This window comes from Opisthorchis viverrini (assembly GCF_000715545.1).
Source record: "Opisthorchis viverrini unplaced genomic scaffold opera_v5_419, whole genome shotgun sequence".
Taxonomy (NCBI): domain Eukaryota; kingdom Metazoa; phylum Platyhelminthes; class Trematoda; order Opisthorchiida; family Opisthorchiidae; genus Opisthorchis; species Opisthorchis viverrini.
Genome location: NW_008752077.1, coordinates 319,182 through 344,942, shown reverse-complemented (window position 1 = coordinate 344,942; position 25,761 = coordinate 319,182). Strand labels below are relative to the sequence as shown.

At 44.8% G+C, this 25,761-nt stretch overlaps 2 protein-coding genes across 2 annotated transcripts in view; one reads left to right on the top strand and one right to left on the bottom strand.

Annotated features, from left to right (window-relative positions):
• T265_10889 (hypothetical protein) overlaps positions 1 to 25,761 on the bottom strand; it is a gene marked incomplete at both ends in the record, with an annotated part of 72,230 nt that overhangs the window by 1,865 nt on the left and 44,604 nt on the right. Inside the window, 6 exons of the mRNA XM_009177387.1 lie at positions 6,395 to 6,635; positions 8,328 to 9,852; positions 17,994 to 18,068; positions 19,146 to 19,177; positions 22,500 to 23,095; positions 23,599 to 24,251. Of these exons, the coding sequence (XP_009175651.1) occupies positions 6,395 to 6,635; positions 8,328 to 9,852; positions 17,994 to 18,068; positions 19,146 to 19,177; positions 22,500 to 23,095; positions 23,599 to 24,251 (3,122 nt within the window). The remainder of the gene's footprint in view (positions 1 to 6,394; positions 6,636 to 8,327; positions 9,853 to 17,993; positions 18,069 to 19,145; positions 19,178 to 22,499; positions 23,096 to 23,598; positions 24,252 to 25,761) is intronic.
• The window catches only part of T265_10888 (hypothetical protein), a gene marked incomplete at both ends in the record, with an annotated part of 41,280 nt that continues 40,849 nt past the window's right edge, over positions 25,331 to 25,761 (top strand). The window contains one exon of the mRNA XM_009177386.1: positions 25,331 to 25,444. Coding sequence (XP_009175650.1) covers positions 25,331 to 25,444 — 114 coding nt within the window. The remainder of the gene's footprint in view (positions 25,445 to 25,761) is intronic.

Sequence of the window (25,761 nt, the reverse complement as noted above, 5' to 3'; positions counted from 1 at the left end):
ATAAACTACAAAGCGAAATTGCAGATGATTGACACCAACTTAAACCAATATAATAGGAAACGTTTCGGTTTCCTGTAACTGTCAACCCTCCTGACGTGGGACGCATATGAAAGCACTAAAGCATGTGGCGCGTTAACTGCTAAAATGTACTGACCAGCATTATCTGGCAGCCGATTTCGCATTGGAATTCAGACACGTAATCCATATAGCTCTTAGATTGAGTGTGATTCTCGTATCACATATTTCATGACTAGTCGAATCCATCGGAGTCCTCGGACGCCTGAATAGTCAAACCGGGAAAGGGATTGCTCGATTTGTTTGAAAAGCACAGATTTTATGGGAATTCAAGTTCCGTCCGTTTGCAGATAAGATAGAACATAATCTCTTCGTTTGTCACACAAAAATACCAACAATGGTATCCATACAGCTGGGAATAACATCCCATCACCCGCGAATTAGTCGTTGACCGCAATTTTTGATAGTTCGTTGATTTCCTTTTACATACATTTAGGTTTCCAACTATAAAAATCCCTTTGAAGTTGACGACCTAAGGCTTGAACCTTGTTGATGTGGTTGGACTTCGGTGTTGTAACCATCTTGCAGGCTAATTAGCTGGAGCACGATTCGGACCATGGGAAAGCAGACGTAGTACGAGGGGATCTGAGAGTAAATTCATACTGTTGGGTGCGACAGAACTGTGAATGTTTCTCCAGCGCGATCAGAATCTCTTTAGGTGGATCTCCCTGAGGAAGAACGGGTAAGTGAAGCGCAACCCTGAAAACTGAACAAAATCTCCTAAGAAACACAGAGCCCTATTGTTTTTACAAGGTATCTACTGCTCAGTAACACTAGATGTAGGACTCCCACGCTATACTTCCTCCAATTTCGCGTTAAATTACACCCCCTGTCCGCAAGTTTGGAAACCGAAGGTTAGGAATAGACACCCGAAAGTAAATCCCACTTTCCAGTATTAAAAATGAAGAGGCTTTGGTTTTCGATAACGGAGACTACTACTGCGACTTGGGATGTGGAACGTTAGGGAGTTGCTGAACAAAGTGAATGCATAGACCTGGAAACCAGACGCTATGAGAGACCTCGCTGGACTCAGTAGTGACTGACAGACTAGCCACGATATGCTAGATCAGATCACATTTTTTACTGGAGTGTGACTACAAGAAAACGTTGACGTGGAAACACATGTACAGGTCACACAAAAAGATTAACACTGGATGAACTAGAGTGCGTTAAGTCGAAGCCAATGGCCAGCCAATTTATGTTTAAAGCAGCCCATAATGCTACTTTTGGGCGAGCTAGTAAACGAATTCTACGGCCAGTTGATGAACTGGACAGAATCGCGTCCTCGAGTGACTATCTGTTGCTGTTGAGTGATTTCCATGCCCGGACAGGCAAGCACGAGGAATCCTGAAAGATGGCGGGACCGTTTGGAATAGGATCGGACGGTGAAAGACTGATAACGACAAGTGCCGTTTTAGAAGTTTCAACGAAAACCTCGTTAATTAATATAAGGTGGACACAATTTGTTCTTTGGACTCAACCACGGATAATTGGTAGACCAGATCATTGTGTGACAGCTATAGATCGGCAGATGGTGACAAGAATGTTCACAGCTGGACTCCTCGAATATTCTCGTCTGGGTCTGAGCAATGTGGCTCTATTTCAGCCAGAGACCAAGGCACCAATAGTGCGTGGTAGACAGATTTGGCTGCAATACGGATCGAACCCTGATGTGTACCGAACTGTGTTGACCTGCAAAACAAATTGATTGTGTATCAGGAGTAAAATCAAACCAAATGCAAGAAAATTGAAAAATAAGACAATCGTACTGAACTGGTACGAAGCCTTCGTATGGAGCCGCGCATGCGAAAGTTAGCGAGGGCAGAATGCGGACACACCAAAACAAAGTCAGTGTGCATAAATGGACTGGAGCGAGAACGGAGGAGAGATTGGTTTGGTGAGTGGCCCACCTAGATTTGTCATCCAGTAAAATAGCAAAATTTGGCAGATGTAAAAACTTGAAGGCAGCTTGGCATCACCAGGGTCATGCTTCCGACTTACTTTACTCAAACATATAGTTGTGGACTAAACGAAGCTGAGCGTTTCCCTGGCCTCGCTGATGAAACGGATTAAAGGAATTCAAGACTTCGAAATGGTAAATTCTGGTCTGCTTTTAAAGACAGTCTAATGAGCGTACTCTGGGAAATTGCAAAGCCCGATCGACGAAACTGTGCACGCGCATGTCACGTAAGTTCCTAAGGTCCTAGCTGCGCTAGAGAGACAGTGTTCCTTCCGGATTGATTTACAGTATTGGGAAACGTTTCGAAGCTTTCCAAGTCCGTACAGAGATCCAATGTCGAAGCCTCTTCACTAACCCCTTACACACTCTAGCTTACAAGTTACCGTTTTAAAACTGCGGAAGGTTGAAGAAGGGTGACCTCTAGCAATCCTAAGTTCTGGCCGAAAATACGTTGTTTTGCAATACGAAGTGCGGAAGTGGATCTCGATCGGGTTAGCGAGCGGTCTTACGTCAGACTGCGCTTGAATTCACAAGCATGTTTTTTTAAAATCCGGTTTTCCGTCCGTTCACTTGGTCCACGGACATTGCAAGTAGATGGGTCAAGGAATCAAACATGACGGCTAGTGTCCGAATTTCTTTGTCACACGTTAGTGGATAGAACAAAACAGCCCAATACGCTGAAGCCTTGGTATCTATCCGGAGTGGAGGGTTGACCTGGACGTAATTCTCAAAATAGCCAAACGCCACACTGCCTTTCGCGCGTTTGCTTCGTCGTCAATTATTAGGACGGTGCGACCGGGGCAGCGGAAAACTACGCACCACGCTGTCTCAGCTCATTAGCTGAATATCTCATGTTTTGTGTCGATTAAAAACTCAGGTTGACGGAAGGTAAAGGGTTTGGAAATATTTATGTACATACCAAATACGAGGTGCAGACGAATCCTTGACGCTAGTCAGCGGCTTAAATTCCGCTTCAGAATGCGGAAATAAGGCTAAATCTCCCAAAAACATGAGCGTACCAGACCCATGCAGCAGCTCTCTCGTCGAAAAATACTTTCAACTGGATAGATGGCCATCCAGTTCCACTTGAGTGGGGTCACACCTGACTTTCATCTGAGGATGAAACTTTTTAGTCAGGTTAATAAATGCATCTGGACAGACAAGTTTTCGTACGGCGATCTACAGTGCCACCTTAATGGATTAGTCGAAGTCTCCACAGGAGCAGTCCTTGGGGCTGTTGAGTCGGTCCACAACACGTTTGTCCATATGAAGATCAGACCCATCGTACTTCGGATGCCCGAAATACCCACCACCCTTCAAGACCGTTTCCTCATATATTGCAAGCATCCGATCAAGGATCAGGATGCGAGCCAAAATCCAGACTGCGTTGCACAGAAGACCAACTCTGTAGTAGCCGTCCATCGTCTTACTTTTTCTGTATTATGGATTATCGCCGCGTCCCCGAAATCTCACTGAACGCCTCTCATATCACAGATGATATACAACGGTCTACCCATTCCCTACACAGGCCGTCTTGCTCCCCAAGGTCTCAGCTGCCCTAAGGGAGCACTATTCATGTGAACCCGTTATCGCAGGTCCTCAATGAACACAGCGGCAGATAAGTACTTGAAGTCCGTCTCCTCGCCGGTTAAGTGGTGTTGATTTTCCTCAGGATTGTTTAACTTTTCGCTCATTTGGTTCATGTATTTACTTCAGTCGAAAGTTAAACTCGTCGTGGCATCCACCGGCGGATACGGCTGATATTATTGAAACGATCGCATGCGAACACCGTCATGTATTTTCAAACATTGTACATAGAATAACAGCCAACCTAGACCACACTTTTGGGTCGCGCAACTAAGGATGCGTCAGTCTAGCTTAGTTCTGAAAGTTCAAGCTACACAATTACGAGGTATTGATCATTCCGCGGCCGTTATCATGTCAGTTCACCTGCGATCGTGGTGATACTTACTTAAACTGTCTTCCTCAAAGAATAACAACCTATGCCAGAATGTCTGATATGCTCCATGAGGCAATTGGCCAGTTGTCAGTCTACAACAGGGAACCCAGCGTCGCCGGTTGCAAGACAACAGACAATCTGCTGATCTGTTTTGTGACAGAACACGTCGGATGCGAGAACTCGACAATACAGCGTTAAGGTGAGACAGCCAGCACCAAACCAGAGCATACCTACCCTCGCACTAGTCTCGAACTGCTCCTGAATAAAGCCACTTGGTCACCATGAATTTTAAGTGGACAACTTATAAATGTGATAGAAATGTTAACGACTCGTCAATTATGTCTCTTCACGTTTCTGATGAAATGGAATCAGGTGTTCGACCTGCCTGATAACACCAGTAGCGTAAAAATAGGGGTTTGACTACAACACGCGTATGTACATCTATTTACATAAATCCTTGAATGAAGAGAACGAAAAAGAGAAAGGGACTCAATGCTACCCCAGCGCAAATACCCGAGGTACCAGCACAACTCGTTTCGCCAATTTGAACAGAAATTGAGGGCCGTGGACATCGGTTACAGGTTAGATCTTAGAACGTCTGCAGCTAAGCAAAGCGAAATTGAAGGCGGACAGCATCAAGATCATCATCCTGATCCCCTTCTGCCAAATAATAAATTGTCCACCTCTGGAGTAGTCTCTGAAATATTGTGAACTTTTGGATGACACTATCAATAACTATACGGTTAACGGAATACCAGGCTGGCCGTCCACAGGAGCATTGGTGCCGTATCATAAAACGTGAACCAGTTGATGGGAGCTTCCAGGACCAGTGCCCACCGTCGATGTTTATCATTGGTCAGAACTGTGCATAAAGCCTTGCTCAATATAAAAGTCATATAAGTTTTCTTGCCCCCTTCTGTCCTCCCCTAAAAACGGTCTCACAGCAACTGCACATTCCAACCTGGAGCAATCACCATATCAAAACGAGCTGCTGTGTGCATCAAGCACATAGTTCGAAACAAAGACGAGATTTCTTGAGTCGCAGAGTGGTCTGTGAAGTAAAAAGGAGTGCATAGCTGCTTCATTCTTGCAGGCAACAACACTGTTTCGAAGCTACTTTGTGGAAGTATTAACCGCAACCCTCAGATTGGTTTGCTAGCAAGCGTGGCTAGTTTGCAAGGGGGCTGAAATTTACCACAGGGATGGTACATCCGCTCCTCAAGTTACCTAATCTGAATATACAACCCAGGTAGGTAAAGATCAAAAGTACTTTCTAGATATAGATCCACATCTAGGAAGGGAATTGTATGAAACGCCCACAGAATCAACACTAGCCGGACCTCCAGATAACCTGGAGCGCCCATAATCTCGGAACTGTCAACCAAGCGTAGGGAAGCCCGTCAATAGCAAGTCATTTGTTGATTTTACATGAGAACTGACAATATGAACACTGTACAAACAAAAATTTGTCGATTCGACTGATTACTTAAATGGTCAGTGAAGCTCGACAATCAATTAGAGCAATCGCATGTATGTGAGGAAAACACAGGAAAGAGAAGAGGACAGAATATCGAGGGAGAGGCAAGAAGTGTTCAACAAGCCGACGATCATGGTCAGCGTAAAAAGGGAAAGGATAATGAAAACGATACAAAAACCCAAATGCGTATACAAAAGAACCCGAACTGCAAAGAACTCCAAAATAAGGTAGAGCCGAGAGAAATCAAACAAGGTTCTATATATGTGGAGGGGGTATCCAAAGAACATCATCTTATTTCAATACTTGTGAGACGGGTCTACAAAACGGATTGAGGTTAACACGCTATATGGGTAGAAGGGAGCAATTGCACTGATCTGCCCAAATCTTACTGCACAAACTTGCATATTGCGGAAGCGTGGGATGAATAGGAAGAATAAAAAACCGTGAATACTGATTCAGCCCAGTAGGGTGGGTTACCGGAAGAGTAATTGGACAGGCAGAGTGAGATGGTTGTGTACGCACATGGGTGGTGGAATCCTCGGTGTGAGCTGCAATTACAGGCTGTTATTAATTAGGCATGCTAGCCAACGTAAGTAATCAAGTAGCCTTAAAAAATAGACCGAGAATCAAACAGATAGGCCATGAGAGACAAGTGAATAGTGTTTGGGTTGATGACGGTAGTCGAGGTTAGCGGGGGATTGCCAGGGCGCAGCTAAATTCAACAATCATGCAAAATCCAATAGGCAAAAAATACTGAAGTCTAGTGTCATGGAGCGGCATGGGTCATCCAAAATGATCCAGACTAGAAAAAAATTGCAACACCATGAAGGAAGCATGAAGCGCAAGATTGAAAGGCGCTCAAGAGACGAATCTGCTAACAAAACAGGAAGGACAGGAATACTTCCAATGCACGCAATCACACAATGGAAGCCACAGGGGATGACGAAGTTGCGGGGTTGGTATCACGGGGTGAACTGGGAGTGCTTTTTTCTTCACCGGCCTGAAGGGCTGGTGAACCAGTGACGGGGCTAGAAGCTGCATCACCAAGAAGGCTTGCGCTTGCACCACTTGAGTCCAAACTCAAGTAGCCGGACTGGCGACGAAAGCTTTGCATCTGACTGATACCCAGCAAGAGTTGGGCGGCCTCCACGGTAGCGCGTTCACTAAAGGTAGGCAGAGATGAAATCCAAAGAAAGTGATAAACAAACAATGCGCTAAAAATTGTCGAGAAAAAAAAAGAATTTGTACCACTTTCATGTCGACAGCTTGCATAGATGCTGTAACTTAAGGAGTCGGGAAAAGCTATACACACGCTCCAAATATTTCATCCAAATCATTTTCTTTGACTTCCTCTTATCCTATGAACTTTTAAATCGGCCTGTATGATGTGAAAGCAACTACTGTCCACATAAGTTTTGGGTATCATCGTCCTTTATTGCAGACAACACTAACTGTCGCCATTAGCAGTGATGTTCTGGACTTATCAACAGCAGTTTGACACTACTGCTGGTCTGTTTATCTATGACAATAACCAAACACTTAGTCGATTCAGATCGCTCAGATATATCGCAGATATACCGATCGACAGCTTGCATAGATGGTGTAACTTAAGGAGTCGGGAAAAGCTATACACACGCTCCAAATATTTCATCCAAATCATTTTCTTTGACTTCCTCTTATCCTATGAACTTTTAAATCGGCCTGTATGATGTGAAAGCAACTACTGTCCACATAAGTTTTGGGTATCATCGTCCTTTATTGCAGACAACACTAACTGTCGCCATTAGCAGTGATGTTCTGGACTTATCAACAGCAGTTTGACACTACTGCTGGTCTGTTTATCTATGACAATAACCAAACACTTAGTCGATTCAGATCGCTCAGATATATCGCAGATATACCGAATGAGTTCCTTCGTCCCACAATAGCAGATAACTCAAAGCAACTCCACCCAGTCGCTTGAGCACACCACACAACCACGAAGCGATTTAGCATGCTTTCGAACTTCAGTCCATTACATAAAGCAAAATCAACAAAAACAATCATCAACTGAGCAGATTCTACGTGGTCCAAGGTAAACATTCTTGTTCAAAACGATACTAGTGTTGGTCACTGTCAGCTCACAAATAGTACTCAAGTTCTGCAGCGGTCCTAACTGTTAGGTGAGATCCAGAAACGTGAGTGAAAGCCAGAACTTCAAGCGGGTGACAGCAGTGGGGGACTGTGCATTTCTGGCGGTGCGAGGAGCCAAACGGAGTCGGTCTTTATCTTTGAAGTGGTTAAATTCTACCTCAATTACCTTACACCGGGAGACACGAACTGTCGATGCGGCTGGATATGGTGCACACGCTTCACTTCGTGTCGTGTTTGAACCTACCAAGCACATCAATGAACGGTGATGGACGTTGACATGTGAAAGAAACGAACGGGCTAATACAACACACGGGATGCAATCAGCTGCACCGGTACGTGAAAGTCACTTCTTCCGAAGAAAATGAGAGCTTAACTGAGCAACATTGGGTGAGAACTAGAAATGTTCTGGCGACAGTGATAAAAAATCGTTCATCTGTAGCATCCTTTTGGAGCCTAGCTGCCATGCCAACGGAAGGAGGCACTGCCAGACCGCCGTGGTGGAGACACAGGTTGGATTCGAACGACAGACCTTCCGGTCCAAAAACTGGCGTTGAACTATCTCCAGCGACACTGATAACCGAAAACTGGGGGAATTGATAACGGCTTTTGCCCTCAGAGACTAGCGACGCACTTTGTGATTATGAAAATAATTGTGATAATACTAGAAATGTACTAAAGCACTTGGATCAATCATCTATCCACAAAAAAGGGATGAGTCTCACCTCTTTGAAGGGGCTTTAGTGTCTTCAGTGGTTATCCCATCACAATCATCGACCTCCTGGTCCAATGCATCTGATTCCGATAATAATTCGTCAGAATCAGGATCTCCTTGCATTCCAATTGACCAAGCCATCGGGGAAAAATTGCCAACTAACCTCATCCTCGACTGACCCCATAGGGGACCAACGTTATGGGAATTTATGTCCCTGCCGTTAAGGGTATGACGAAAGTGGTCTGGACTCGGTGTCGTTCCTCCTTGTTTGGGGTAAAGATAGGTTGGTCGGTAAAGTAGAGGATGAGAGCCAGAATCGTCCGGTCGGGCAGGGGAGACCATTCGCTGACGTTTACATGCCAGTCTCAGGTAACGCGCCTCTTCATCCTCGCCATCACTGTTATCAGATCCATTGTACTCTTCGTAGTCGCTATCAGATCTGACAACGCGTCTATCATTGTAACGTCTGTTCCAACCCCGTTTCTGACCTCTTCGTCGCCCTCGACGATTAGACTTGCATAAATCATCAGATTCAAAGTACCTTATATTATTGAGGCGATTCCGTGACTCCAAACCTTCATAAGGTTCATAACCAGTTGGTTCTTTATTGCCACTCAACTCGGCAGAGTAGCTATCTGGATCACATCCCTCAAGAGATAGGGAATCTTCGCTATCGTCATAGGGGCGTCTTGGTATTTTGACGCCACGTCTAGAGCGGCGCACTGCATAACGGGTAGCCAACGAATCAATTGCGGACAAGAGTGGGCGCCGACCTCTACGTCTTCGCGATGTGGTTCGCAGAAACCGTCTGTTACCACGGCGAGGTAAAGCCAGGCGGGTTTCAGAGTAGATGCTCGGGACCCGTGGAGTGCCCCTTCGGCGTTTGTACCTTCCGCGCCGGCGGGTGTGTTCCTGTTGTTTGAGAACGTCATTTCCACCGGGGCTCTCATTGTTAGGAAATTCGTCACGCTCTCCATCACTAAAGTCATCAGGATCATGGAAGCTAGTATCGCTCTCCAGATAACCATAACGTGATCTACCGTGTTCACCCGTCAATTTGCTAACAGCCTTCGTCCTGAGTCCCATGTTCGAGCTGCGCCTAACATAAGAACGTGAGCGAGTAAGTCGCCTCATCATTTCGGCACAGTAATTTTCGTTGTATCGGTTGACCATACGATTATCATCAGGTGCGCGAAGCTGTGCTTGACAGTGGGAATATTCATGGTCGATGTGTGGAGCAGGAGTTACATAAACTTCCTCGGTTTCCACTGTTGAAACTGCTGTGGCAACAGTCGAATCGTCCGACTTCGGCGAATTTGCATTAATAGTGCTGGAAGTCTTTCGGCACGTTTTCCTTACAGAGGGGCCTCCAGCTGGACCTTGTTCTTGATCAGAGTCAAGGGCGTTGGCAACATCTTCCAAGGCGCGTTCCTGAAATGAGGCTTTCGAGAGTGGATCTAACAAAAAACGTAGACGCCTTTCTGAGCAGGCTTCGCAACCAACCGCCGCATTTTCTTTGCATTCATTGCAGGTTCCTACAATATGAAGAGAACAGAGATGCTTTAAACATGAAAATTAATTTTGACTAAAATTATAAGACAAGAAGGTGCCGGTGGTAGGATAACAAGCGCGTGCCACAAGAGAAAACATTCGGTCGGGAAAGTGTGATCCAGTCGCGCACACCTCCCGCAAGGTGGGTTTCCTGTAGCAGATTCTACTACATGCAGCTAGTGTGCAACCTGGCAACCAATGCAGTTTGCTTACTTTATACTGTATCATAACTGTCATCTTTAAATTCCAGGGGAAACAAAGGTCGACCCTCGGTCATTAAAATAACGTTGTACGTGAGTGGTGCATGCTGGGAAAACATAACTTCGCTGGGGACAAAGGGTGGGTCTGTTGGATTTCACTGTTAAGAAATGCCGGGTGCAGTATGAAGTCATGTACAAGGACTATTGACAAGAGGCATTGTAAGAGACATTGTAAGTATGCCCTAAGGCTTCACCAATTATTGTGCCAAGCGTCCAAAGATTCGATAGGAGGCAACATCTACTCTGGAAATCGAACTGCCGCTAGTTATGCGCAGTTTGAACACCTGTTTGGTAGCTCGCACTTTGCATAGTTTATATTCAAAACATCAAAAGTTTGCATAAAATGGAGTTTCCGATTAAATTCCTGTGAACACAATTAACAACGTCATCATCATCGCCACTAGCTACGAACCACATACATGTTATCCAGTGAATCTAGACACCACAATTCCATTCGCCGATATTCTGGGTAGTAGCTCAGCAGCCAACGCAGTAGCTGATAGCGTTAGCGGGTGAGTCCAAACATAAGGGCGAGCTTTTCACTGGCTAGGGAAAACTGCGAACTGAAACTAACGGCACCACTAAGCGCATGGGTTGGCCACGTCTGATAGTGACATGTCGAGGACCCAATGTCAAGGACCACATCCAGCGACGCAGCTGACTATGCTGGTATTGGCTTCCGTGGTTCGTTGCCAAGTAATGGCTTGACATCGCCTGGTTCGTTTCACCATCTGCATGGATGTGCAAAAACGTTTCTTAAGAGAATTCCAACTAATGACACATGAAACATGTGACCGAGCCAGGGTGACTTACGGAATGTGACCGACCTATTAAGAGTGTGGGAACTACTTCCTCCGAAAAACATTCGGTATCAGTGGTCCGATGTTTCCACAAGACAGGCAATGCTCCTCAGTGGCCAGGTTGCCGACTATAGAACAACGTGGAGCGCATATTATATTCTACCACTGACAGACAAGCTGATGTCACACGTACACCATCGGCAGTGCAAGTGGACAAACGCCCCTGGAACGGTTTCGTTCCGCGCTTTGCCAGACCATCGAAAATGACAGAGCTAACAAAGTAAACAGTTTCGTCTACTGCTCCATCGGCAGGCATGATCCTAACCAGTATTGCAGCAGTGTTCCACACGGCGCAGATGTGTATACGAAGCTGTGAAAATTGTTTTGGCCATATGAGACACCGTTTGTGTTTTGACAGCGTCGGGTTCGAGAACAGATGGGTTACGAGCACACCCTACATTCCAGAAGCATTTCAATCCAACAAGCCTGTCTAAGCTTGGGCAACCTGGTAGTATTCCATCCCTCGTGCCTACGAAAGGGTGCACAGCTGAAACGATTATCTATCCAGCAAGCACCAAGGAATGAGAATGGTGGTCAATTTGAACAGGCCCAGGCCTGCCATGGATGTCTACACGTCTACAGGGGTTAATGTACAACACAGTAAGGAGAATCAAGCACTTCAACTAGACACTGCCATAGTGCCCGACGAGTCAACAGAGTCACACGTAGTTCTAAGGTCAAGTGTGGTGGAAGCAGTTCCGCTGTCCTAAGGTCTGCCACAGAGTAAAGGTCTGTAACTTTCTGTGGGGCAAAACCTAGCTTAATCGTCCATTCCTCCTTGCGTTCAGTCAGTTTCCATATGGTTAGACCAGAAAGAACTCTGGGTATTACAGCTGCTAGGCTAATGCTGTGATATTTTCCACGGTGTGGACCTGTCTTTTGCGGAAAGAGGGTTTGGTCTACATTACGTGGACACATTTCCATCTACCCACAGGCACTAACAAGATCAGTCGGAGATTAGCAGGCCTTCCTATTTTCTTTAAGTGGGTTGGATACAGTCCGTCAGGGCCTGCTGTCTTCTTGCGTTTTATTTCTTTTGTTAAACAATTGGGGGGTTACGTCCCGCTCAGCTGTATGTACTGTCTCCAGCGCCTGTTCTACCAGGGAGCGGCTGATCTGCTTTTCAAAACGTTTGATTTATCTTTCCAGCAGGCGTGTATTCCAGTAATCACTTGCTGACACTTGTCTACCTCTGGCCAGGCGATTGACCTGGGTGAGATATCCAACTGTGAAGACTTTCCCCATCTCTTAGCCTTTGCTATCCACCGGAAGTCTGTTTTCCTTAGACTTCTTGCAGCAACTGTGTGCGCCATGCTCGGTCAGCTAGTCTAGGATTTTCAGATCTGATCGCCATCAGCATCACACCTTTTGCATTTTGACATACCGCAACCACTTGCCTATAACCAATATTGCATTGGTCCACCTCAGATAGTTGAGCCAGCTCAGGTGGATACAACTGGGTTACGATAGTCTTCCGAAGACAATGGACTGACATACCTCACGTCAACTTGGGAAGGCCTGAGGAAAAGTAACCCGTCACACGTGTACCTACTAGAGATTGGAAGGAACGGAGCTGCGCACCTCGAGAAGGACGACAATACTGAAACGTAAATCTCAAGATGGATGATCCGATTGGCCGCTAGGTCACACGATGTGAAACATCTGTTTAAAATTCGTACTGGCTAGAATAGATCGACGGTCGGTGAACATCCCGAGCCCTTCTTGCTGCAGCTTGGGTGAGCATCGAGTCTTAATCAACCACAAAGATGTAGTCCCGCGAGACTCAGTGAATCGACTTGGGCATTTATATCAAGGGTGTCAGCGCCGGTACTTTTACATGACAAATCAGTTCAGATTGATCTTAGAAAGGAAATTACTTTCTTGGCCTAAACTGCACAGAGCGTTGAGGCATAAGCTAACACTACACAAAGCTACTTGCATCGAGTCATTGAGCCTGAAAGAGATGGATAACCGAACACGGTGAACACGTTTGTTTACCGGAACCTAATGCGGCAAAGCACGTTCAGCTCGGAGGTTATGTTTTGTGTACCACGAGTCACTCACTCACGAACCCCGGACATTCGGAAAGTAAAATGAGAAAAAAGACTAAAGCCGATCAGGGTGCATTAAGGTGTAAAATCAAGTTTGAGTCGCGTGCACGTGTTCCGGAGACATTCTATATCAAATTTAAGAGAGGAGTCAATGTCTGTATGTCAACCTGACAGTACGGATGCTTTAAGATCGCTCGTGGAACCAATCTCATGAGGTAATCACTTTGGTTACGATTAGGCATATTGGTTGAACAGTTAACAATTAAATGATTCAAAGATGCTTGCTGGTAGAGTGTACGTTAAGTGAAGGTGGAGATCGGCGAACAAAGAGATGTGAGGGTGCCCAACCCGAGGTAAGGTGTTTAGTTGGGTCACCTCACTCTGAGTCATTGACCAAAAAGTGTGAACAACAACGCAGCGATCGATATGGATTTATAGAAGAACCAACCCAGATCAATTGACTCAACAGACTGACATGTTTGGTGCAGTCCAAAGAGGGAGTAAGATGAAAACGCAAGACTCTTGATGCTGATGCGGTACACTGTACGCGTATAGGGCCGCATAGCTCCTTTGATGGAGTCTATTTTTCATCCGACTATTTTGATGTTCGTCGTCAGTCGACTAGAGTGTGACTTACGCGGCAGCATCACTAATTTAAAAAATATGGAAATACTGTTTGACTGGGAGAAACACGTTAGTGACCCTAGAGCCCTAGAGAACGGTAAGACTTTGAATCAAGACCATCCTGAAATAAGCTTAGTCACAATACATGGGCTCGGTGCGCCTTGTCTGGTTACTTCATTTTGACCTTTACGGAATGATACAAACTTGAGGAACGATGGGTGCGGAATCATGGCAGCACTAAGGCTCGAGCACCAAATCTAGGAGGAGCTCTTGGTGAGAGTATATGATGCCTGCCTATCATCTACTAAGGTAAGCAGACGAGTTTATGCGCAACAACTGGTCTATGAAATTTGTGGTAAACATGTGGTCACACTCAGCTTTTAACGCTTTGAACGGCGAAAACTGCCCTGTTGAAAAATGCGGAAGTATTCAGTCATGGTTCAGCTAATGGTTAATTCTTCAAGCTGGCAAGTTATTTCGCTATAGAAAGGGAACTGAAAGACGAAAATTCTCTTATCTCCCTAAGAGACAGTTGCTACGAAAACATAGGGTCAAATCAGTCCACCATGGTTATATTAGGTGTGATCATCTTCCACTGTACGACGAGTACGCGGTTATTACAGCTGACAATGATGATGATGATGTGGATGAATACAGGCGAAATAATTCAGAGGAACACCCATTCCGCATTTGGTAGTAACTGACTACACAAATGGTAGAGAAACTGACACTGCACCCGAATAGGAAGGAAATGGCTTACTGCGAACACATTACGCGGAATACACAATTCAAACAGGAAAACTGAAACACCACAACAGAGGCAATGTGAGTAGTCCGTGACGATTCAACAACAGACAGGCTGTTTGTAGTCCAGTAAACGTGACTAGTACCACCTACAGACGGTCATAGCTAACGCAACGACAAGGGTGACAATAAAGATGAGAAGAAAACACGCTGGAGAAAATCATGAGAGTGGGAACAGCGGAAATAGCAGCCTAAGCAAGCAAAAATGCAAAACAGTCATATGAAAAAAGACTGCACATGCAATGCATACACACAGCATAAAGCAGAGCAAATCGAGCCACCCAAGAAATTCTCAAATAATGCGTAGTTCATCCCAGCATCAAGCAACACAACAAAAGGCCGTGGCAATTGACACAAAGCGCAAGCACGGGCCAAGCCAACAAAGCTGTCATGGTGAAAGTCATCGGTAACCTACCCAAAAGGTGCAAGCCAGCAGAGTAAGCATAACTATCATCCACTGTGGTGGGGAAAACAAGAGGTGCGGAGTGGAACGGCCAGCGAAAAAGATGAAGGGTACACGGAGAGTAAAAAAGGATGAGTTAACAGGTACGACCTGATTTGTGATACCTTTGGCCGAACAGCCTAAAGGGCGGCACAAAGTAAGGCCGTCCAACTCCGGGAAACACACAGAACCGGACACTCGATTTGAGGCAGTGAACTTGATGAATACGATGTATCCTGAGGGGATCAATGTGGTCTGTCTCAGATAAGACGGCCTAACACGAGAAGAAAACAATCTAAGAAACTTGCTTTCCAGAGCTGTCGTTTGTTAAAAATCGAATGTTTTTTTCTCAAGTTTCAGGACCATTCTGACAGAGTTGACTAATTCCAACTGTCAAAGTAATAGCAGATAAGAAGCTGAAGGGGCGGCTTAAATGTTCAGGTCCCCGGGTGAAATCGCTTTAGGAATAGCAATTACTACAGGAACAAAATACCGAGGTTTGTTTAACAATGCTACAAGCTGTCTGAAAGCACTGGCTGATCGATCACTCTGAGTTCATGTATGTGACTTATGGAAACTAGTCGAATGCGGGTTAACCGTTCAACTATGGAGGCCTTTACTAACATGAGTTTGATACAACCCCGAGGAATCCCGAAGACTGAAATACCGTAACGCTGTCTGCGCATAGACAGTAGTAATCTAAGACAGGGACAGATCCAGAGCATAAACTTTTGAGCGACGATTCTCAAGCCATTTCCAATTCTTAAGAACTAACCGCATAGGGAGAAGACTTATCTCAAAATACACTAAGCACCTCGGGACACAATAGCTCACCTATCACCTGGAGAGACGAAACTTTCATACTTGGAACTCAGGTATCCATTCAGAGATTGTTGATTCGGATGCCAGTGGCGCCATAAATACCATTGAACCAATCCAAGGGAACGTTTTAGAGTAATACTTCCAGGGGACAGCTATTGATTATAGGAACCATCCACTACGTGGAATTGATGTAGTGTCGCTCACACGTGTACATAAATGGACCAACGGGGGCGAGATGGCCCAAGTGGTAAGAGCGCGAATTTACTGACCGGAAGGTCCGAGGTTCGAATCCCATCTCCGCCTCTCGACTTACCCTGTCTTGGGTAACCTGGCAGTATCCCAGCCCTCGTGCTTCCTTCGGGTGGCATGGCAGCTAGGCACCGGAAGAGTGTTACAGCTGAACGCCCCAAATGCACCGACGTTTGACCGAGATTATTGGTGAAACACCACACAAGTCTCGATGTCTCTAGACATCGGCTGACAAGCCTGTGCGCCCAACGACAACACAAGACGGTAAAGTATACGGAACCCCATCCTGGAAGTCACAGCCAATTAAACGCAAGTGTAGACCGAAGGCATACTACATTTTTACTGATGTTTTTCTTACTTAAACGGGTCCACCTATCCGTACTCTTTCATCTCAAATGCACTCAATTAATGCCAGGGTTGCTCAACCGTTTTTCTCTTTCTGACTCTATATAGTGACAATATTTAGTTTTACCTCCAGCAACTTGTAAAAACAACGCAACGCTTCCTCCCCCATGACAGCTGATTCCCAAGTCAGTGATTCGAAAGAGACGCTGCTAAATTAAGCCTTAGATTGTAAATCCCTGCATGAGGAAGGACTTTTCAAAGATGAGTGCAATTTTCGCTAGCCCTCTGGTTACGTGCTCATTGGGGGAAAACTGCACTAAAATCAGCGCTGTCACTTGTAGGTCCAGCAGTATTGTAACGGATGGTACAAAACGCAAACAGTTGAAAAAGTGTTGACGGAAATTGGAGAAATTTGTTCCGGAGAGATCCGTAGGGCAATTTCGTGACTATATGGTCACGAAATGCAATTAGGAGTACTCTGTGTTGATTTCACGTCTTAGTCACTGAATTTAGAAAAAATCACTACCCTGAGAGCCCATTAATTTATTTGATATATATTCGGTCTTTAAATCGAGCTCAGTTGGATAGATTCACTATGAACAATATACTTCGTGAGTATGGAGGGCGAGTAGGATCATTGTGGGCAAAATAAAACTCCAGGGTAATTGACAAATCCCAAGATATTTATCACCTGAAACAGATCAAGTATGTATCCTACTTAAGCAGTGCAGAATGCGGCGTGTGTACGATGCTCACTCACCGCGTGGAACAGACGCGAGGGTATCAGTCGTTTGCCAAAAAACGGATTACGTCACAAAGACTAACGCTGTCTGAGACTGAACAAGGTTAAACTGTAGCCTAGAACACTGATAAACTCAAGCTCTCTATAGCGAACAAGGCAGATTTACGCCGCCAAAGAGAAATGGAATCAAAATGGATTTGCTTTAGAATGAGGAGTGTAGTCCTACATGCTATTTGAAACCAGCTGACCAGTGGATTCAAGCAGAAATCGGCTATTTTGCAAGTTAGTATGCGTCGAGCGAATTATTAGCTACAGACTGCATTGCACTAAAAAAGAAGAGAAGAAAGCTTCCTCCGCCGAATGGCCTCACGATCAAAGGAGAATGAATTAGGTTGTGATTCATATCAACCACAAATAGGAATGGAAGTTTAATTGGAGAAAAAGTCCCGGATCCAGCATCTCCCAAACACACTGATTGTGACACACCTGTTTGGCTGAGCCTCAACTCAAGAGAAAAAGCGCATTCAGCCATCGTTTTACCTATCTTTATCATCCTGGATATTAGGGCGCCCGATAAATTGATGAAAATCAGGGTGATACTGACAATAGCCCGCGCGCTATGTCCGCACTTTGGATGCGAAACCCACACAGCTTTGCTGACCAGAGGAATATACTAGAATCCATCATTACGTTGAGAAAGACCCTATCCGTTGACACAGGCAGCTACGAATAACAATAATACAGTTTGCATCTGGAAGAGTTACAGTCGCCTTCGAGAACGCACAGTGCGGGGGAGGTGGTGTAATAGATACGGAGTTGACACAGACGCTGCGGCACACATTTCTGAGCTGAGGATCACTGCCTCAAGCAGACAAATAAAAATAGATATCAAAATACTTTAACATAAACACTATGGCTTAACTTACCAACACGTGTAGGCTGCAGCCGAGATTTACGGCGCTGCTTTGTGACCAGCTTGGCATCGTCTGTGGAAATGGTAACTACAATAGGCAAGAATAGAGAAGACTATACAAATACCATGCGACCTGACGAAACATATGAAGCCTAGTCGTTGAAAAAGGCACCAAATTTATCTAACAAATAGGGGTATTGGACAATGCTTCACATCAGCTGAGAAACAAGGTCACCAAAGAAAGAAGGAAAATCGAAACAGGTCTACCAACTAACTATTATGATTCCGGGTGAACCACACAAACAGCAGAGGAAAGTGGAGGGGAAAATATCAGTTGCTGGATGTTATGGAGATATGCCCTTAGGGTTTATTGAATTTGCTACAGAAAAATAACTGGCTACAAAACGGGGACGACTTGAAAAGAAACGGTTACTACATGAAAAGTGATACATCACAGTGATACAACACTGTTGTAGCACAACACTACCTCACAGCTATACCACCGCAAGACTCTTCATGATATAAATGAGGGAAGCCACACTGCCGTGATTGTACAAATTTATCAGCTCGAATTATGACCACCATGTCGCTGCCATCGATGAGTTCCAGCAGTTACTAGAAAAGGGGCTGTATCAACTGACAGGACAGCGAGCTAGTGATTGAAGAACGTTATACTTTTGGGTTTCGCTGACAAGACCGCAATCGACTGGGTCAGGTTAATGCTAGTCTTAATAGCCTAGGGACAAAATAAACTGCTTTTAGTGACAGCGAAAACGGGTACACAGGGGGTTCAGGATTACCTCAACCAAGGTTGCTCAACCACATACGAGTAAGCCAGTAATTATTACTTGGAGTGAATCGGTACGAAGGACTCGTTCATCTTTCACTGCAGTTTTATGTAAAAACATCAGTCTGCCATAGCTATACACGAGTCATGCACACATTATATCATGCACGAGTTAATAATAAGTAAACCACAAAAAATATGTACAGTTAGGATCATCCAAAAGAGAACTACAAAAGCTCGTACGCCGAAGACCACAAGAACGTTAATTTAGGGTCGAACAATTGACGATACACGTTATTGTAGGTATCAGGTGCAGGATCCTAAGTACAGGTCTATAAGGGATGAGCAGAGTTTAACATCAGAAATTCAATGACTTACCGTCAAAGTTGTCATGTTTGGCTCCACAAGGCCTGTCAAGGGTGGTGATAGGGAATGTTTAGTCGACAGAGAATTTAAATAATCACAGAGAGCGAACCCAAAGCTGTTCCTACTCCCTTTAAGAGCACTGACCGACCAGAGTGCGCCAAACGCTATTGTGGCTATCCGTTATTTCCTAGACAAATTTGCCGCACCCCCCCACCTCAACTCATATTCTAAAAAGTCCAAGTGTCTGCTCAAACACAAGTGGTTAATGCACATATACGAACTCCTGCGACAAAGGTGTACAGTCGACTGCAAGGTGATGTCTATCTTGATATCTATCGAGGATTACGTCCACAAGCCACCTATATTTTCGAGATTACTCAACAGAAAGTCAACCTACACCTACTCAATTCAATTTACATACTGTCAGAGCTTAGACCAATTGAACACTCACTTGTAAAGAGAAGACAATGCAAGTAGAAAACGACTTGGGGTCGAATCCAATCACTTGAATACAAACGCATAGGAAGACGCCTTGAATCCCAAAATGGGCGTCAGCTAATTCCTACAGCTACACGCATCGTTTCTCCGTCAAGCGCACGAGAAAGGATGTTTCGCGCCTGAAAACAACCTACCTGAATTAGAAATCGAAACAACCATATGAAGAAAATATACTCCGATGGCTCGAATATCAAACCAACTGGAATATACGGCAATCTTTGTCCAGTACATTCACATGGAAGGTATCATAACCGAGAGGTTTACCTGGGACTTAGTCAGGTCTCCTGTTAACACCAAAATAACTTACCATCTGGTGTCAAGAACATCAGGTTGGCAAAAACTTGAGGACTGAACCCATTCGATAACAGCCAGGGAGCAAAAAATCACTCGAAGGTTTTCTGGGTGCTTTCATTAACCTTACGAGTGTTGTGTTCCGTGAAGGAAGGAGTTTTCACCAAAGCGACTGAGTGATGTAACACTACTCAGATTTCTAAAAACTCTTTGACAGCCCATGACCTGCTTCGCCCTCCTGAGCTGAGCTCATCAGGTAGGCACAATCCTCAAGTTTCCTTGAAGCTTGCTCTACTTGAACCCGAATTGCACGAAATTACCGAACTACACTCCACTCAATAATACTTTGGTTTTCACGGAAGACCCTCAAGTTCCTTGAAGCTTGCTCTACTTGAACCCGAATTGCACGAAATTACCGAACTACACTCATTCGAATAATACTTTGGTTTTCACGGAAGACCCAACTGAATTCCTCGTTTATGACGTCCTTCTTCAACTAAATACGCTGCACCAGCTAGTAATATACGCTAGTATCACAGTACATTGCATAGGCGTAACACATTCAGTTGGAGAACATAAACGAGAGACTAATCTGGATCTCCCGTGAAGACCAACTTGGTATTCGAATGTGTTTCGCTAATTTCGTGCAACGTGGATTTAAGCAGAACATTAGTCAGAGGGAAACTCGGGAAACATGCTACCTGGTGAGCCCAAAAAAGAAGAGTGACACCGGCGGCCGTGCCCTAACGAGTAGTATGTTACATCAATACAATGTATTGCGATACTGACGTGTCGTACCAACTGAAACATGAGGCAGCCCGGTGCAGCACATTCAGTTGAGCAAACGAAAGATTTAGTTAAGTTCCAAGTAAGTCTCCAGCGAAAAGCAAATTGGTATCCAACTGGATGTATTTCGACTGAGTAGTGGAGTTTGACCGGTTTTCGCAAAAATAAGTCATCAGGAAATATCGAATATGAACAGTAGTTTTTCAATGTGATAACGTGTTCATACGCGTGTCATAAAATTGTAGCTATCACAGTAACCCTTCTGGACAGAGACCACTTCATAGGCAAGTCTACAGCCAGGTTTGTGCACCTATTCACCGTGGACGTCGCAGCCAGCTAGGAACATGTGATCAATTGATCTTCTAAGTCAAAGCTGATTTTGGTTGCACCATTTTCCAGCCATTTCAAGGCCGCCTGTTGAGAATATAGTTGCTGGACATTGGAGTTCAGATTGCGTTACGAAATCTCAGTGGGATTACGCGTATCTAAGAGTGGAGATGATTCTACGGCAACAACCGATTTCCAGGTGGTTTTGAGGTGGCCCTGGAAGAAATCACAAGTCTTGGCACAACACAGTATCAATGTCAGATTATGGAATTACATGAATAGGGACGAAGTTGAAAATGAGTGATCCTAGCAAGTTAAAATGCTTTAAAAAGGCGACTAAAACAAGAAACTACAAACAACATCACCAGAGACGATTCAGGCCACTAAGTAACCCATGCAGTGTGGGATAACCGGAGGTTACCTTTAAAACAGGATATCTCCATAGTTATAGTAGACTACAAAATCATTTCCTAAAATACCAATAATATTTCCTGCCCACTTCTGTCGATCTGATTTGCCGTTAGATCCCATATATTATTCTCAAAAAGAGCACTGCCGGCATAACAGGGGAATGCTGCAGCTGCTGTTACACTGATTTGACACTGTTTCGGCAGGGTACTGAAAACGTGAGCTGCTGACGCTAAAATGTTCTGTGAATACCGTGAAATTTCATAGAACCGAGAGAAAATAAACAGCAGTGTCGCTGCTCAAAAACCGGGCCAAATAACTCTTCAGAAAATCCCGCTGCATCTATTCATAAGGATATATCAGTAGTCCACGGAAGGTCAACAAAATAGACTTTTCTCCTCAAACTGTGGCTACAAACCACCTAGCTTCCCTCCTTGACGCTTCCAAGTTTACTTCTGGAGCTTGGGATACATAAACTTTGACTTCCTGACATTTCAGACTCCAATAAACTGCCAACGGTAGTCATTTTTGAATCGTCCGATGCAGCCAATATACGATCCATAGCTTACTTCCCTCACATTTCTACCCAGTGGTCGGTTAGTTGACATTGCACGGTATGGATCAGATAGAGAAGTCGACTACAAACCAGCGAAAATAACTTGAGTCACAAAGTGCAAATGGGGGATAAAATAACCCATTTGACTCGTTCGCCAGGGGAGTTTTAGCTTTACGTGTAGATATGTGGAAATTCCGGACGCTGTTTATTAAGCTGAATCTAGTCTTCAAGTGCATGGCCCCTTTCCTTGCTAAAACCCGATCTCCAAAAAATTACCCACAAACTCGACTCAATTCGAATGAGCAAATCAATTAGGAATAAAGTGGCATGAGGTATAACGCACCAAAATTCTTCGGGAGGCAACCTATAGAAACACTCTGAACAGGATTCCAGAGTATAAAATCAGGATAGGTTCAACAAACAGAAGCGAAGTATGATAAAAGTCAGCAGTTATGGTGCATGATTAACGCACCTACATGAGCTTGTTCAAACTGACTCACCTGTACTCCACAGCTCCAGATTTGCTCAGTTCATCGTTCTCAGGAGTTGCCGTTTCCGTGAGTAGTCTAAGCGTGGATTGGTATTTCTCTTCATCTTCGGCGGACCAGTCCAGCGGAACGCTGACTCCCTCGGCACGAGGAGTACCCGGAATAGCGACGTCGAAGTCATCGTGGGACAGTGAAGAAGATCCATCGTAATCGCCAACATCCATAGCAGAGTTCAGTAGGCTATTTTGAAGCTCATTACCAAAGGTGGCGACCAAGTGACCATCCAAAGTAGGCAACAAACGCAAACCTGAACCTGGAGGAAAATCCGTCAGATTACCCATCGGATCAAAATGCAGCCCGGCATACCCCATCCCTTCTGTTCGAAGCAGATGACCTGGAGCACTCTGACTTAGCCCAAAACGACGCATACCAAGCAGCTGGGGACTGGAAAAATCCATTAAGGGAACAGATGCACGACCCGTAGAATCAGAACTGGCAGAAACCAAGGCTGCCATATTGTTATAATTCCATGGGTTGCGTTTAATGGCATCCAACAATGTGGCTCGCTCCCTCGGTTCCACGGTCCAAAACGCACCACGACCAGGCCCCTTTAAAAGGAACAGGTGAAACCACATAAATCATATAGAAACGGGATAGTAAATTCAAACGAACGAGGACAATATGGCGACACATTACGACAGAGACATGAAACAACAAAAAACGCGTTGAGTGAGGAGCGGAAACGATGCGTGTGTAGATAATTCGAATGACAACAAAAGGCTGTGACGGTGACGGAGCTTAGTGAATAAACATGTGGCTGACATCAGCCGTGAGGGTTCGGTGCAAAAGCGACTCTGAACAATAGGCCAAAATAAGTTCCGGCGTGGACTATCACCTCATCATCCTCCAGATCTTCGTGCTCGTGCTCCGTATGGTGATACAACGAGATGAGGTTACGGTATTTCGCAGTACCATAATCCTCAAGCTAGTTTGTGGAGGAGAAGAAAATAAAACACGCTAACGAGACACCGGACAATAGCATAAGCGTAATAAGCGGTGAGATGGGTGGGGAGGATTTAAGAGACAAAATAAAATCTGACCAGATACTTACACGACTGTCACGTGGCAGACGCTTGAATGATTTGTTAATGGACAAATTGTGACGCAGCGAATTCTTCCAACCAGCACCAGCATGTTTGTAGAAGGGGAAATTGGATTCACACCAGTTGTAAATCTGATTAACCGTCATACACTTCTGAGGGGTTGACTCAATTGCCATGAAAATCAAATGCGTGTAGCTATAATTGGGTTTTGTTAACCCCTGATTGTTTTGCACCAAATGTGAAGTGTGAGGCAACTGAGAGGACTCGATTCTACATTGCACTGAGCCATAATCTGTAGTTGATGGATGATTAAAGGCAGTAGTGGTCGATGGAATGGATGTTCGCGATGGGGCAGTCGATCGTATGGAGAAAGGTGTAAATTCAGCCAAAGTCGTTCGGAAACCCGGATAGTCATCACTTTTCAAAGATGACAGAGAACCAGTAGAACTTTCCAGACCATTTTGCTGTTCCTCTTCGCCATCTAGAGGGGCAATTTGAATGATATCACCTTTTTGTAGCCAAGCCAGAGAGACCAGATCGTTGGGAGTAGAAACCGCATCCACGCCATAAGGACTACAATCACACGACTCCATAGTTGATTCGGCAGCGGGATAACTGGAGTACGAAGAAAACAGATGGTTCTTAACAGTCATTGAGAAACCTGACGGTGTATATAGCTGTGGCTGTAGCAACTCAGAGTTCCGCCGAAAAGATTGCACTTTATCCATACAGGTTCACGGGGAGCTAAAAAGGAAATGGGGAGATATGACTAAGATACAAGGCAACAGCAAATAGACGTTCTGAACAAACAATCCAATCGGTTAATACAGTACACCAACTGCATCCAACACACATGCTGAATTGGTTCAATAAATTGCTAACCAAGCTTTAGACATTCAACGTTACTCCATCGCTACGTCATCATACTTTCAACGGTTTAAAACTCCGAGGCACGCTTGCTCCTGACATTAGAGCAGGTTGAGGGGCTGAAGCGGATAATCACACTACCAAGCTAGATGAACAGAATGCCAAAAACAAAAAATTGCGTATAATCTAACGATCTTTGTACGAGCTTCCTAAGTTCATCAGGTTGGTTTAAGATATTTTGCCGCCAAGTTTAACTCAAGATGCTTTTTAGTAGCGCCTAATCTAGAGTAGTCCTGTCAGATTTCGAAAACTGCGAGTGGATTGTCAATGGTAGGTTACTGGTGCTGTAAGCATACGACTAGTTTTTCACAATACACGGAGTAAAATTGGTCTACGTAAGTCTGAAAATCTGGAGGACGAAATGAAAATCACGTGTCACGAGGCAATCTGACCAGACCAACATGTGCACTTTCCCCAAATATGTTGTCCGTCTTCATCCATAGCATGAACCAGCTCGGTAAGAAGTTTTTGTCGCATATCCAGACCATGATTTCCAAACGACAAAAATTGCCGGGTGTCATTGACAGATGACATGCCCGACAAAACCCATGTTCCAAGAGGAAAACTGCATAAGGATACCTGTAAACCTATTCACTCCAGGAGGTGGTTATAAGCCATGAAGACAAGCCAAAATATTCTGGCGAGACGAAAGAGTGGACCGCAGTGGAAGTGAAATGTCACAGACGAAGCCGTTTACTTGCTTATCGTAATCAACCGGAGGCCCAATCCAAGCCTTATTGGAGCTTTCAAGCTTGTTCCAGTGGAGAAAATGGGATTGGGAGAACCGTGCATTAATGGGAGCACTTTAAGACGATGGAGTGTGACTCGACTGTTGACGAGTGTTTCGTGACGAGCAGAAAACCAATAGAGGCAGCTCCTCAGAAGTTCGCCCTCATCCCAAACTGTGACAAATGTTTCACCGGTCTAGTGAGTGAATCGGTTTAATGGTACTAAGGCACGGCATATCAGCAGGGAATTCCTAGCGATCACTCGGGGAATTGCCACTTCCAAAACACGTAGTAGCTAAATTTTAAGTATTGAGGTTGATTTGCCTATTGTTTCCCTACACATCCTTCTAATTTGTCAAACATGGTCTTTTAGAGGATCGTATCCGAACACAAAACGCGTATACTTTTTCGAATATCTCGGTTCTGCAAGATTGAGCTATGCCAGGAAGACAGTGAACACTCGCCCTCCGCAGAGCAGGCCACCTAACTCTGCCACCTAGTTGTTTAAAATACGAG